The sequence below is a fragment of the Leiobunum rupestre genome, chromosome 2 (assembly GCF_980474605.1).
Source record: "Leiobunum rupestre chromosome 2, qqLeiRupe1.1.hap1, whole genome shotgun sequence".
NCBI lineage: Eukaryota > Metazoa > Arthropoda > Arachnida > Opiliones > Sclerosomatidae > Leiobunum > Leiobunum rupestre.
The window spans coordinates 78587591-78601736 of NC_143385.1; the positions used below are offsets into that span (position 1 = coordinate 78587591).

Genomic DNA, 14146 nt, shown 5'->3' on the forward strand with positions numbered 1-14146 from the left:
TTCGGGAGTTTTTTTTTGATTAATGAGTTTCAGGGGGTGCTTTAAAGTGGAGGATTATGCCATTTAAAGCGTCGGACTGAGAAATATTCTAAACTTCCGTGCACGCGCCGCGACGGCGGGTTTTCATTTTTGGCGCAAAAACCGAATCCCCGGGGAATCGAACCCTCGCGCCCTCACTAATAATGGTGCCAGTCCTGATCTTTTGACCTCATTGCCCTTCTCGCTGATTTAGCATCGGAAAAGTTCTTATTATTTAGTGCTAAAACGTAATGTGTTAAAAGTTGAAATAATATCTACGTTCGTATTAAATGTAGAGCTAGAACACATGTATCTATTATCAAATTTAAAGATTAGGCAATTCTCTATAAATGAGGTAATATGGAAATTTATCGCAATCGTTTTTTAGAAATTGAAGTAATTTAATTTATAATGGTTACTTAAGGATAGTTTATTTTCAACATAATATTAATCAGCTAGGCTAATACCCAAGGCACCACCTTATACCCAAGTCAGCTAGCGACTTTTTATGCTTTAATTCCGGTGGCCGGTTTAGAATATTTTGATTAGAAAAATGATGAGCTCAATCAATTTTGTTAACGCAACCATTAGGCTGGATTTAATGTAAGGCTTATTAGGCGCAGTGCTTACGCCTACGAAGAAGTGATTGGGGTTTACGAAAGAGATAATAGAAAATTTAGCCATATCTTAAGTAAAATTTGAAAAATTGCCAATTAAAATCAGAAAATTAACAGAAGTTATCAGACTGCTATACTCCCCATGTTGAAAGCGTTTTCCTTATGAAGTTACATTTTTACCTCAAATTTGGAATTCCGTGCGCTCCGAGGCCGAAAAAAAAAGTTTTTGTTTTTATGAAACCATTTTTTATACATGAAAATAGCTGTACCAACAATTCCCAAACGCAATTTATCACGTCAAAAGACGGGGATGGAAGTTAGCTTTTATTTGACTCGATTTTCTCATCATTTTCATAAGGAAAACGCCCTTCGATTCTGAGCGCTATTTCGATAACTTCGGTTCATTTACTTCTGTTAAAATGAAATGGAAAGTTGCATACGTCTGCCAGGTTTAATAGTAACTGTCGCTAGTCCAAAACACGTTGGAACGCGTTATAACTGTCAATTTTTCTATTTGGAATATACTGCCTTTAAATAAAAATTCAATATTGTAGGAATTTTATTTGACCCGAAACGTTTTTCCATAAAATCCAGTCGGTAACCCAAACTCCACATTTGACATTGACGGAGATTTTATGGTAGCAACTATTGACATCGTGAAATCGTATTTCGACCAAAATAGAAGTTTCAATAAAAAATTGACTCGAAATATTTGGTGGGGTGCAAAAGTTAAAACTCGGGCAGAGACCTCAGCGCTCCAAAAAAACCAAGTTTTTACCAGAGCCAAGAATGCTGGAAATTTTGGGTTTCTTTTTTAAATTTGTATTACATATTTTAATAATCTTGTCGAAAATAGAGTAGAGCTTACAAATAGTAGGTCAAATTCCCATTCTGAGTTGGTAGTAGAAAATGATTTTTAATAATTTTTTTGAGCTTCTGCAAAATCCAATTTAAAAAGTGACAACTTTTGTGTTAGGCACAAATTCATACATTGTACCCCGAATGAAATCTGACTGTACCATGTACCCCTGTACCATTTCCAATACTACTGCCACTGACTCACACGATTGTGTTGCTTCCCACTTTTCACTGCTAGGCATTCTTCGACGATAAACCTTCCAGCTTTGGTAAAAGGTGCAGTTGCCAGTAGCGGATTATCCAATAAGCGCAGTAGACGCGTGCCCAGGGCCCAGTCGTCTCGAGGGGACTCAAAATTGCACATGAAAAAAACCTTTCACATAAAGGGCTTTGTAGCGAAATTGCGCCTAGGGCCGCCATTACCAGTCGAGAAAAATTAAACTGGAAAATACTATTTGAATTAGAAATTACTCTAACTTCATTACTTTTCTTTTACAAGCATTTTTTTTCCGAGACATCTTCCCTCCAATTTAATTAGAATTCCTATTTTTGCCTTTTGAACTTTAGAGAGAACTGCTGGAGCACAAGCAGAGACAGAAGCGTCAGGCTCCGGCCATGGTGCACGCCTCCGACACCAGGCCTGTCTCCGCCAAGACGTGGTGGTCCTCGGCCGCCCAGCAAGAAGAGGCGGCTAAACTACTGCTGGATTCTCGGGGTGGAGCCTTGGAGCAGTCCTTGAAGAAAAACAACATGAACAATAATCTTCACGGTTCGATACTTTTTCGTTCGCTTTTTCTACTGCTAGCACTTAACCTCTTTTCCAAATCCAATTTTTTAAAGCTTAGCCGTTGTCGCTTGAAATTAGCTTCAATTGATTCTTTTGTTGGAGCTGTTAAAAAATAATCCAAAAATTATACTTTCAATCTTGTATTCGAGCAAAGAGTGTTACCTGGTATTTCCTAATTTAATTTACATTTTTATTTTATTAAAACAAACACTAATTTTTAAAGTGCTAACAATTAGCGACCGAAACGAGTCTAGATGGCGTCACGGCGCTAGCAACTCCGTGTTAGCTACAGTAAAATTATAAAGTTATAAGATTTTTTTAAATAAACTTATCAAAATATAAGCAAAAGATGTAAAAATTATATTAAAATGCAAGTAGCATTATTTATAAAGTCATATACTTTACGAATAACGCTGTACAATAACTAATAGCGTCTGCTTTAGCCGCTACCTATCTAGGTTTCAATGGCCAACCAAAAGGGGCGTAGCAAAGGTTTTCGGTCGCGAATAGGCGCTTAAATAAAATAATTGTTGCTTGTTAAAATAATGGAAACTTTTAACCTATACGGTATGCAACGAGTGTTTTCCTTTTAACCAGGTAGCTTTTTTGGCATATTAAGGCTTAGTAAAAATACGACATTTTGGTTTACGGGTGAAAAGTTTCCATTATTTCAACAAGCTCTTTAAAAACAGTAACTTGCAGGTCCTGATTCTCGGAATGATTACTTCCTGGCGATTTCCTTGAAGATGTTTTATTTCAGCGCCTATTGCCCTTTCTTTTAGGCGTTTAAAATGCACCACGAAATTTAAGACATAGCCCAAATTAAGAAAATTAATGGATATTTAAAGTTCTATACACCTTGTTTACACCTGAAAACACTGTCGTGATTATGAAGCGCACGCATACGCGAAAAGCTAATTTGGCGTCACTTGTAATTTCGTTCCAAGGCTTAAAAATGTACTTAAATTATGTAATTTGAGATCATAGGTACGTTTTCACTGGTATTTATTACCATCAACGTAACCTGCTAGTCATATACACTACTAGGTAAAAGTAGCTACATAAGTAACATAATAACAATAAGTATGTCAATTAGCGAAAATTAGTATCGAGCTGATTTTTAGATTTATTACACTTAGGAGCAACAAACACAAGGAGAACGCAGCTAGCCTTTAAACACGGTAACGCAGTGTTGGGTACAAATTTTATTGGACGAACCTTTACGCTGAACGTTTTACGGAAAGGGGGAAGATAATTTCCGAATTTTCCCCTTCCGACGGCAGCAGGCGATAAAGCGTCTAGCCAATGAAAAATTTACACAAGAAAATGCTCAACTTTTGATGGGTTGCGTTCTCCTTGTGTGGGGTGCTGTGGTTGTTGCTCGTAGATTACACAATCAAGGTCTAGTTCTCAGCACAGAGCCCCCTAGTGTCTAAATATGCCTAAGGCGAAATAAACTTCTAGCAAGGACGATAAGACGCTACTCAGTTTGAGTGAAAGTCCAAGTCGGTGCTTCGCTAAAATATCAGTGGTGAAAAAAGGGTTCCGTCAGGGATTTACCATAAAAACAAAAGGAAGTATCATACTTATTGTTAATATGTTACTTATGGAAGCTGAAATATTGTGTTTTCAGTGTAAACGAGGCTAAATAGGAACTTTAATCTACTTATCAACCAACGTTTAATTGATTGTGAAATGAGCTATTACATTTCGTAGCTGTAACGTTGCAATTCCCTTGTAGGTTATGATGGACCAATGCAGTTTACCATGAACTCCAGCAACCCAGATTCAATTATCTCCAGCACGATCCTCACAAACAACAACGTATCGAAAGACTCCATTTTGGGCGAGGATGTTGGTAAGTCCGAAATTCAACTATTAGCATTTTCGCGTTGGAATAAGGGGTTCAAAATTTAATCAGAGGTACGAAGTCTTTTTCTGACAAGCTTGATTAATTTTCCCTTCAACAAAGGCCTTTTTAAAACAGACGCGAAAATTAAATTAAGTTGTAGAAAGCTAATTGGTAAGGATGTAGTTGAATTTTCCAAATGTAAATTAGTCAACTTTGATGAAATGGCTACATAATGTTTTATGGTCGGTGTTATGAACATTTAGTTCGAAATAAAAGTTACGCATTTTCAGTATATTCAAGAATGACTAAAAATTGTAAGTTGAGTCGATTTGTAAAGGTCATTCTCCCTAAATATAAATAAAAACATTCTTGGTACCTAGCAGTCACGTAAAATGAGAATCATTCGCCTATTAGCGTGTCCGTTTCAGTTTAAGGGCGTGCCAATGTCAGGGCATGTTTCTTTCATTCAGGGTCGGGCATTCGCCTATGTTGCGTGTGGGATTTTAATTTAAAAAAAAATCAAGTAAGGAAAGGAAATTGGAGGATTTTAAATTTTGAATAAAAACTTTGCATCTTTTCATTTAACCAGGAGCTTAAGGGGAGTATAACCTTTTCAGGAATTTGGGGCAATACATAATTCCCTCCCCTCATTTTTGAAATCACGTGTTTTACGTAGTGTGACATACAGTGGTTTTTGAGGAATCCCACTTAAAGTATCCCCGCTTTGGTAGTGCTTTAATTTCTCATATTTCGTGAATCTAAAACCACGTGACTCATTACTAAAATATTATATTTGAATAAATCTCTAAACTATAATGAAAATAATTATTTATAGATCGGATACTGTTGTTTATATGTTAATTAAGAGTGCATTTAAAAAATAAACACTGAATATGAATCAATAAAGGTTTCAAGTGAGAAAACGTCTTCAGGGTGGGCACGGTTCCTCTAATAGGAGAGTTGGGTATTTCTACTATCGTTCTAGACTAGCGCCATGAGCGAGAAAGAGAGAAGCTATGGCGCACCCTACCAAACAAGGAGGGTTCTACTCCCTTTAAGGATGTTTTTCTCTTTAATAAAATAGTGTCGGTTCCATAAGCCTTGAACCAATTAATACAGGGACGTTTCGTCTAGAAAATGCGTCGCACTTGGCGCATGTGGGAGTACCATAAGGAGCGGCCATGTTTAAAAACAGTATTAGCGTCTACTGTTTTATAAACATGGCGGCTCCTTGTGATACCTTCGCACTTTCGCAGTCGCTGTTACTCCTATTTTCCCCGACAGATGGATAATACAAATAATAATAATCATGCACCACCTTAGGCAACTCTTATTATTAGTATTATTATTATTATTCATTCATTATTAAAATTAATTAATTAATTAATTAATTAATTCATTCATTCATTCATTCATAATTATTATTATTATTATTATTAAACCCGTAAAATTGTAAAAAGTGTTTATAACATGTTATTTTATAGGAAATAAACGAAGATTGAATTGAATTATTAATTAGAAGACTTTTCGCTCTTGCTAAAGAAATTCAGTAACACCGAATTGTCCATGTATCCATTATAGTCCATTAGTGGAGAGTTGAAAACATTGTTCAGCGGAATCCAAGATAATATATATCTCGTACCCTAGATGAGATATCACTGCCTCGCGCGTATTCAATCGCGTTTACCCACTTGCTACCGAAACTCCGAAACAATTAGCTCCACAATAGGCATTTCCATAAAATAAGCTACGCTTGCTGAACTTGTTTTTAGGTAGCTCATTCGTCACGAAATACGTAGTAGTTCAGTTCAGTTTATGCTTAAAAACCGGGTCGAAGTTACCCTTATGTCAAGGGCTTTTCACCTACTGCCCCCTGTCGATGAAAAATGCTATATGGAGTACGCTTTATTAAATGATCTAGTTGAAAGCCCAAACCGGGGGGGGGGGGGGGTGTTTACCATCTTAGCCCCGAGACAATGTGCCGTAGCCCATCGTAAAGTTAAGTTGCAGAGCGGAAGCCTCAGCCTTGATCTAGGCTCGATACTTCTCGTTACACATCGGTGCCTGGCGGGTTTGGGTTTTACAGGCGCAAATCGATCCATTTTGAGGGTACACATTTGAGCGAACATAAAGATGTAAGTGTAGGTTCTTCCAAGCACGATGTTGATATTCCGAGCTCGTCTCGAAGCGGCAGTATCACAATACAGTTCTGGATCAAGTGTTGTGGTCTTTCTCACGCGATAAACGAATTTTAAAAGCCATCAATTATATATTGATTTTAGGTTCTCTAAAATGCGTCATTAAGATCATTTACTCGAATTCGAATCGATCGAATCTTTACGCAAAAGCTCAAAATGCATTTCATCGAATTTAAAAACAAAACAAACCCAGTATTTAATAACGTATTCGAACGCAATTTCAATCATTTGAAAAACTTTTAAATCGTAGATCATTGCAATATTTTTTTCAAATTATTTTCAAACACAAGCTAAACTATTTTGGCTATTGACGCGATTAAATCGTTGTCGAAGCGATGAAATCGTTATTGAAGTGATAAAATCGTTATTGAAGCGATTAGATCGTTATTGAAGCGATTAGATCGTTATTGAAGCTATTAGATCGTTGTTGAAGCGATTAAATCGGTATTAAAGCGATGAAATCGTTGTTGAAGTGATTAAATCGTTATTGAAGTGATTAAATCGTTATTGAAGTGATTAAATCGTTATTAAAGCGATTAAATCGTTGTTGAAGTGATTAAATCGTTATTAAAGCGATTAAATCGTTGTTGAAGTGATTAAATCGTTATTAAAGCGATTCAATCGTTATTAAAGCGATTAAATCGTTATTAAAGCCATTAAATCGTTATTAAAGCGATTAAATCGTTGTTGAAGTGATTAAATCGTTGTTGAAGTGATTAAATCGTTATTAAAGCGATTAAATCGTTGTTGAAGTGATTAAATCGTTATTAAAGCGATTCAATCGTTATTAAAGCGATTAAATCGTTATTAAAGCGATTAAATGGTTATTAAAGCGATTAAATCGTTGTTGAAGTGATTAAATCGTTGTTGAAGTGATTAAATCGTTGTTGAAGTGATTAAATCGTTATTAAAGCGATTCAATCGTTATTAAAGCGATTAAATCGTTATTAAAGCGATTAAATCGTTGTTGAAGTTATTAAATCGTTATTAAAGCGATTAAATCGTTATTGAGGTGATTACATCGTTATTGAGGTGATTACATCGTTATTGAGGTGATTACATCGTTATTGAGGTGATTAAATCGTTATTGAGGCGATTAAATCGTTATTGAGGCGATTAAATCGTTATTGAGGCGATTAAATCGTTATTGAGGCGATTAAATCGTTATTGAAGCGATTAAATCGTTATTGAAGCGATTAAATCGTTATTGAAGCGATTAAATCTTTATTGCAGCGATTAAATCTTTATTAAAGCGATTAAATCGTTGTTGAAGTGATTAAAGCGATTTTATCGTTGAAGTGATTAAAGCGATTTTATCGTTGAAGTGATTAAAGCGATTTAATCGTTGAAGTGATTAAAGCGATTTAATCGTTGTTGAAGTGATTAAAGCGATTAAATCTTTATTGCAGCGATTAAATCTTTATTGCAGCGATTAAATCTTTATTAAAGCGATTAAATCGTTGTTGAAGTGATTAAAGCGATTTTATCGTTGAAGTGATTAAAGCGATTTTATCGTTGAAGTGATTAAAGCGATTTAATCGTTGAAGTGATTAAAGCGATTTAATCGTTGTTGAAGTGATTAAAGCGATTTAATCGTTGTTGAAGTGATTAAATCGTTAGTAGAAATTATGTTTAATTCAGAGAAAACGGCATGGTATTAGAAGATAAAACTTATTTTATACAAGACGTTTCGAGCCGAGGCTCTTCTTCAGTCGTTCGTTAGTTTTAATTTGATTTAAAATTTTACCACGCGCCATATTCAAGTTCTAATATCACGCGAGCAGAAGGTCAGCGTGTTAAAAAATAAACAAAAGTTTTACTGATTTTAACAATTTACGTGTGTAATAGAATCAATGTAACCGATAAATCCAAAGTATATGTAAGTCAGTGTGAATTATTAAAATATAAATATAAAATAAAATAAAATTTTAAATCACAATATTACCCCAATTAGTTACTTCTTGACATCCTTTATCTAAATTTAAATTACCTAGTTTACGAATATACAATCCTTCATAGAATTTTCTTTTGTACCAATTGGTTTCCCATTTTAAAATTTTGTAATCATCCCATTTAATAGAGTGGTTTAACGTAGACCAAATATGTTTTGAAATTCCGTTATTCATATCGCCCTTAGCCACGCAGGATTTATGTTCACGTATCCTGTCTAAAATGGAACGTTTTGTTTCACCAATATACGTTTTTCCACATGAGCAAGGGATTTCATAAATAACGCCTCGAATGGCGGAATCTTCTATTTTAGGTTTTAAATGAGAAATTTGATTTTTTAGTATATTAGTGGTTTTTGATACTAAGTTTATTTTATAATTTTTCAAAATACGTTTAAGTTTCTCTGTGGTTTTAGGTATATAGGGTAAAACTAAAACCTCCTCTTTAGGTTTACTTTTCATATCAGAAGGCATGCTGATTAAGTTTCTGTCAAATATGGTTTCTATAAGTGTTTTTGGATAATCTGATTCAATTAACTGATTTTTAATTTTTAATTTATCCGCAATTGGGTTATCAGATATGGATTCAATATGGTGTTTTAAACCTTTTACGACTGATGTTTTTACATGGTTGGGGTGGTTTGAATTAAAGTTTAAAAAGGTTTTTGAATGAGTAGGCTTTTGGAATAATGAAAAGGTTAGTTTACCATTAACATTTTTAATAAATAGGTCTAAAAAAGGAATTTCGTGGTTAACTTCTAGTTCAAGAGTGAAGTGAATAGAGTTATGTAAATTATTTAAATCATTGTGAAAAGTCGTTAATGAATCCAAGTCTCCCTTCCATACAAAAAATATATCATCCATAAAACGAAGCCAGCAAGCCAAATGATTTTTGTCCATGTCCGACCCAAAAATGGTATCCTCTAGATTTTCCACGAAGAGATTTGCTATAACCGGTGATAATGGATTCCCCATTGCTAGGCCGTCTTTTTGTTTATAAATTTGGGAATTAAAGTCAAAATAAGTACTATTTAAACATAATTCCGAAAGCTTAAGAATTGTATTGATTTTAAGAGGAGATCTTTGTAATAAATTAGGGTCATTTCTCAATTTAGATTCCAATAATTTAAGGGCTTCATTTATAGGGATACTACCATACATATCGGTTATATCAAAACTCCCTAAGACGTCATTCTGGGATAAGACAGGGCAATGGGATTTTAGTTTTTTAATACAATCTTCAGAGTTTTTTAAACAAGAAATATTGTTTCCAATTAAAGGGGAAATTATATTACATAAAATTTTTCCCGTGTTGTACGTTGGGTTTCCATATGAAGCTACTATAGTTCGTAGTGGGTTATTCGGCTTATGAATTTTGGGTTTTCCATAAATATGAGGGGTCTGAACATTGTCATTATAGAATCTAAATCTCTCCTTTTCCGTAATTTCTTTTGATTTCACCGCTTGATTTATAATAATCCTAAGTTTCCTATCAATGTCCTGAGTACAGTCATTTTTTAGCTTTAAGTAATTGTTCTTATCTAAAGACTCAGCCATCTTGTGAACATAATCAAGTCTATCCATAACAACTACTTTTTTACCCTTATCCGCTTCTAAAACAATAATGTCCTTATTTTCTTTAAAGAATTTGAGAGCTGTTCTTTCAATTTTGTTTAGATTTGATGGAGTTAAGTTTTTCACTTGTTTCTCGTGTTTGAACGAATTTTTGATTAGACTCCTTATTTCCTGTTTATCTTGATCGGATTGTTTTGAAGTGCGTAAGAAATTTTCAGTTGTAGCATAGATATCATTGATATTGGGATTGGTTTGTGTTGGTTTGAAGTTAAGACCCTTTTCTAGTAGCGAAGTTTCGCCGGTTGTCAATTGTCGATTAGAAAGGTTGGTGATTATAGAAGGGTTAGATGGATGATCAATGTGATGTCTCGATTTCGGATTACTTGTAGCGTGTCTGAGGCATAGTTCGTTGAATTTTCGGATATGTTTAGATTTAGCTTCTTGGAACTCTTTAGAGTTAGAACGTGAGATAACGTCAAGTAAAATTGATAAAATCTGAGAATCAAGGGTGTTGGAGAGGCGGTTAGAGAGAAATTTAAATTCTTTTTGAAGGTCCGCTTTCTTTCGTCTTAGGGCTAGAATACTATCATGAAGGATGCTACTCTCCAGAGTATAAGTGTCGCGTTGAATTCTTACATTCCCACCCGACGTGGGTGTATAGGATGATCTAATTCGTAATCCATTAGGTATCAAATTCCATGACTTACATTTACTCAAGAAGGTTAGTTGATTCGATACTCTTGCCAAAGTATTGCCAACATGACGAGTCCGATAAAATGATGATACATGTCTCTGATCATGTATATAATCGTATATATTATCCCAATATCAATGATATCTATGCTACAACTGAAAATTTCTTACGCACTTCAAAACAATCCGATCAAGATAAACAGGAAATAAGGAGTCTAATCAAAAATTCGTTCAAACACGAGAAACAAGTGAAAAACTTAACTCCATCAAATCTAAACAAAATTGAAAGAACAGCTCTCAAATTCTTTAAAGAAAATAAGGACATTATTGTTTTAGAAGCGGATAAGGGTAAAAAAGTAGTTGTTATGGATAGACTTGATTATGTTCACAAGATGGCTGAGTCTTTAGATAAGAACAATTACTTAAAGCTAAAAAATGACTGTACTCAGGACATTGATAGGAAACTTAGGATTATTATAAATCAAGCGGTGAAATCAAAAGAAATTACGGAAAAGGAGAGATTTAGATTCTATAATGACAATGTTCAGACCCCTCATATTTATGGAAAACCCAAAATTCATAAGCCGAATAACCCACTACGAACTATAGTAGCTTCATATGGAAACCCAACGTACAACACGGGAAAAATTTTATGTAATATAATTTCCCCTTCAATTGGAAACAATATTTCTTGTTTAAAAAACTCTGAAGATTGTATTAAAAAACTAAAATCCCATTGCCCTGTCTTATCCCAGAATGACGTCTTAGGGAGTTTTGATATAACCGATATGTATGGTAGTATCCCTATAAATGAAGCCCTTAAATTATTGGAATCTAAATTGAGAAATGACCCTAATTTATTACAAAGATCTCCTCTTAAAATCAATACAATTCTTAAGCTTTCGGAATTATGTTTAAATAGTACTTATTTTGACTTTAATTCCCAAATTTATAAACAAAAAGACGGCCTAGCAATGGGGAATCCATTATCACCGGTTATAGCAAATCTCTTCGTGGAAAATCTAGAGGATACCATTTTTGGGTCGGACATGGACAAAAATCATTTGGCTTGCTGGCTTCGTTTTATGGATGATATATTTTTTGTATGGAAGGGAGACTTGGATTCATTAACGACTTTTCACAATGATTTAAATAATTTACATAACTCTATTCACTTCACTCTTGAACTAGAAGTTAACCACGAAATTCCTTTTTTAGACCTATTTATTAAAAATGTTAATGGTAAACTAACCTTTTCATTATTCCAAAAGCCTACTCATTCAAAAACCTTTTTAAACTTTAATTCAAACCACCCCAACCATGTAAAAACATCAGTCGTAAAAGGTTTAAAACACCATATTGAATCCATATCTGATAACCCAATTGCGGATAAATTAAAAATTAAAAATCAGTTAATTGAATCAGATTATCCAAAAACACTTATAGAAACCATATTTGACAGAAACTTAATCAGCATGCCTTCTGATATGAAAAGTAAACCTAAAGAGGAGGTTTTAGTTTTACCCTATATACCTAAAACCACAGAGAAACTTAAACGTATTTTGAAAAATTATAAAATAAACTTAGTATCAAAAACCACTAATATACTAAAAAATCAAATTTCTCATTTAAAACCTAAAATAGAAGATTCCGCCATTCGTGGCGTTATTTATGAAATCCCTTGCTCATGTGGAAAAACGTATATTGGTGAAACAAAACGTTCCATTTTAGACAGGATACGTGAACATAAATCCTGCGTGGCTAAGGGCGATATGAATAACGGAATTTCAAAACATATTTGGTCTACGTTAAACCACTCTATTAAATGGGATGATTACAAAATTTTAAAACGGGAAACCAATTGGTACAAAAGAAAATTCTATGAAGGATTGTATATTCGTAAACTAGGTAATTTAAATTTAGATAAAGGATGTCAAGAAGTAACTAATTGGGGTAATATTGTGATTTAAAATTTTATTTTATTTTATATTTATATTTTAATAATTCACACTGACTTACATATACTTTGGATTTATCGGTTACATTGATTCTATTACACACGTAAATTGTTAAAATCAGTAAAACTTTTGTTTATTTTTTCACACGCTGACCTTCTGCTCGCGTGATATTAGAACTTGAATATGGCGCGTGGTAAAATTTTAAATCAAATTAAAACTAACGAACGACTGAAGAAGAGCCTCGGCTCGAAACGTCTTGTATAAAATAAGTTTTATCTTCTAATACCATGCCGTTTTCTCTGAATTAAACATAATTTCTACTAATATTCACCATGGTAAATAATAAGTTTAATATATATGATTAAATCGTTATTAAAGCGATTAAATCGATATCAAAGCGATTAAATCGTTGTTGGCGCAATATCATATTGATGATTGGTTCCCTAAAACTGCCGTCTTCCGACGCGATTGAAGCGAATGCCTCCCCTTCTGACGTGCCAAGTGGAAATTCGACCATGATGCGGAACGTTTTAACATAGCCACTCTCCCTAAGTAGAAATTAATACACTCTGCTGGCGGATGAAAGAAACTACTGAACTTTCAAAATAATAATGTTAGTGGAAAGAAGGAAAAATCGATAAATTTTGCATAAATAAATTTCGTGGGAAAGAAAATTGAATTTTGGATCCACTCAATTTGTTTTTAGTCAAGCTTTAAGAAATATTAAAAACTTTGTTTTGATGCGCGTCGTCTAAATTACAATGGGAAACCTTGGGGGAAAATAGCAAATAGCGCTGTTAGGATTTTTGCAAATGAGTCTTCAATTTAAAGAAGTAGAACAAACTAAAACAAATATTTATTTGGCACAGAGTTGAAGAGTTTCTGAATTAAAAAAAATGATTTATTTGATTTCAATAAGATTTTTATTGATTAAGGTTTTATGCGTGTTTTTCTCGATAAATTCGTTAATAATATTAACCTACAATTTAAATTAATGTTTATTAAATTTAATTACTAATAAAAAGTTAAATTTGCTCTGAATTGACATTGCTAGAGAACATACGTTAATACATCATCAATAAAAAATTTAAGTATAATATGTTATTTAAATCAAAAGTTGGAAGACTTGAGTGAAATCAGACCACTCTGATTGGGCATCGATGCCTTGTACTGCCTACACCAATTTTTAAGTGATAAGCAACTGACTTGATCCAATCCCAAATTTGGATCCAACTTCAAGGCACGTCCACTTTGAATCCAATAATCTTTGAATCAACTAATTGTTATCAAATTGGTTTAAACCTTAATTTTGAAACATTGGAATTGTATCAAATATAACAAACATATTTCAGATTACAATTTTCAATCAAAGTCGATTTAGGATTGGTCCTATTTTGGATATAATTTTGAGATCAATTTTTTCCACAATTTTCATAAGAATCGTAAGAAAAAAATTGTTTCGGATAAATCTTAATTTATTAGTTAAGTTTGATTTCTTCGCGTTTAAGATAAAACGATAAAATTATATTAAGACATTTCTGTTCATAAATATACTCTCTCCGTGAAAACTAATCGTAAAGAGAATATAGCCGCTTGTAATCCCGGGAATGGGGGAATTGAATACTTAATTCTTCCTGACAG

At 33.6% G+C, this 14146-nt stretch overlaps 1 protein-coding gene across 3 annotated transcripts in view; it reads left to right on the forward strand.

Annotated features, from left to right (window-relative positions):
• Nucleotides 1–14146, forward strand: part of LOC149959101 (protein king tubby 1-like) — a 140796-nt gene that overhangs the window by 104119 nt on the left and 22531 nt on the right. For all 3 annotated transcript variants that reach the window (XM_090166427.1, XM_090166425.1, XM_090166428.1), the window contains 2 exons: nt 2061–2262; nt 4022–4138. In XM_090166427.1, the coding sequence (XP_090022553.1) occupies nt 2061–2262; nt 4022–4138 (319 nt within the window). The remainder of the gene's footprint in view (nt 1–2060; nt 2263–4021; nt 4139–14146) is intronic.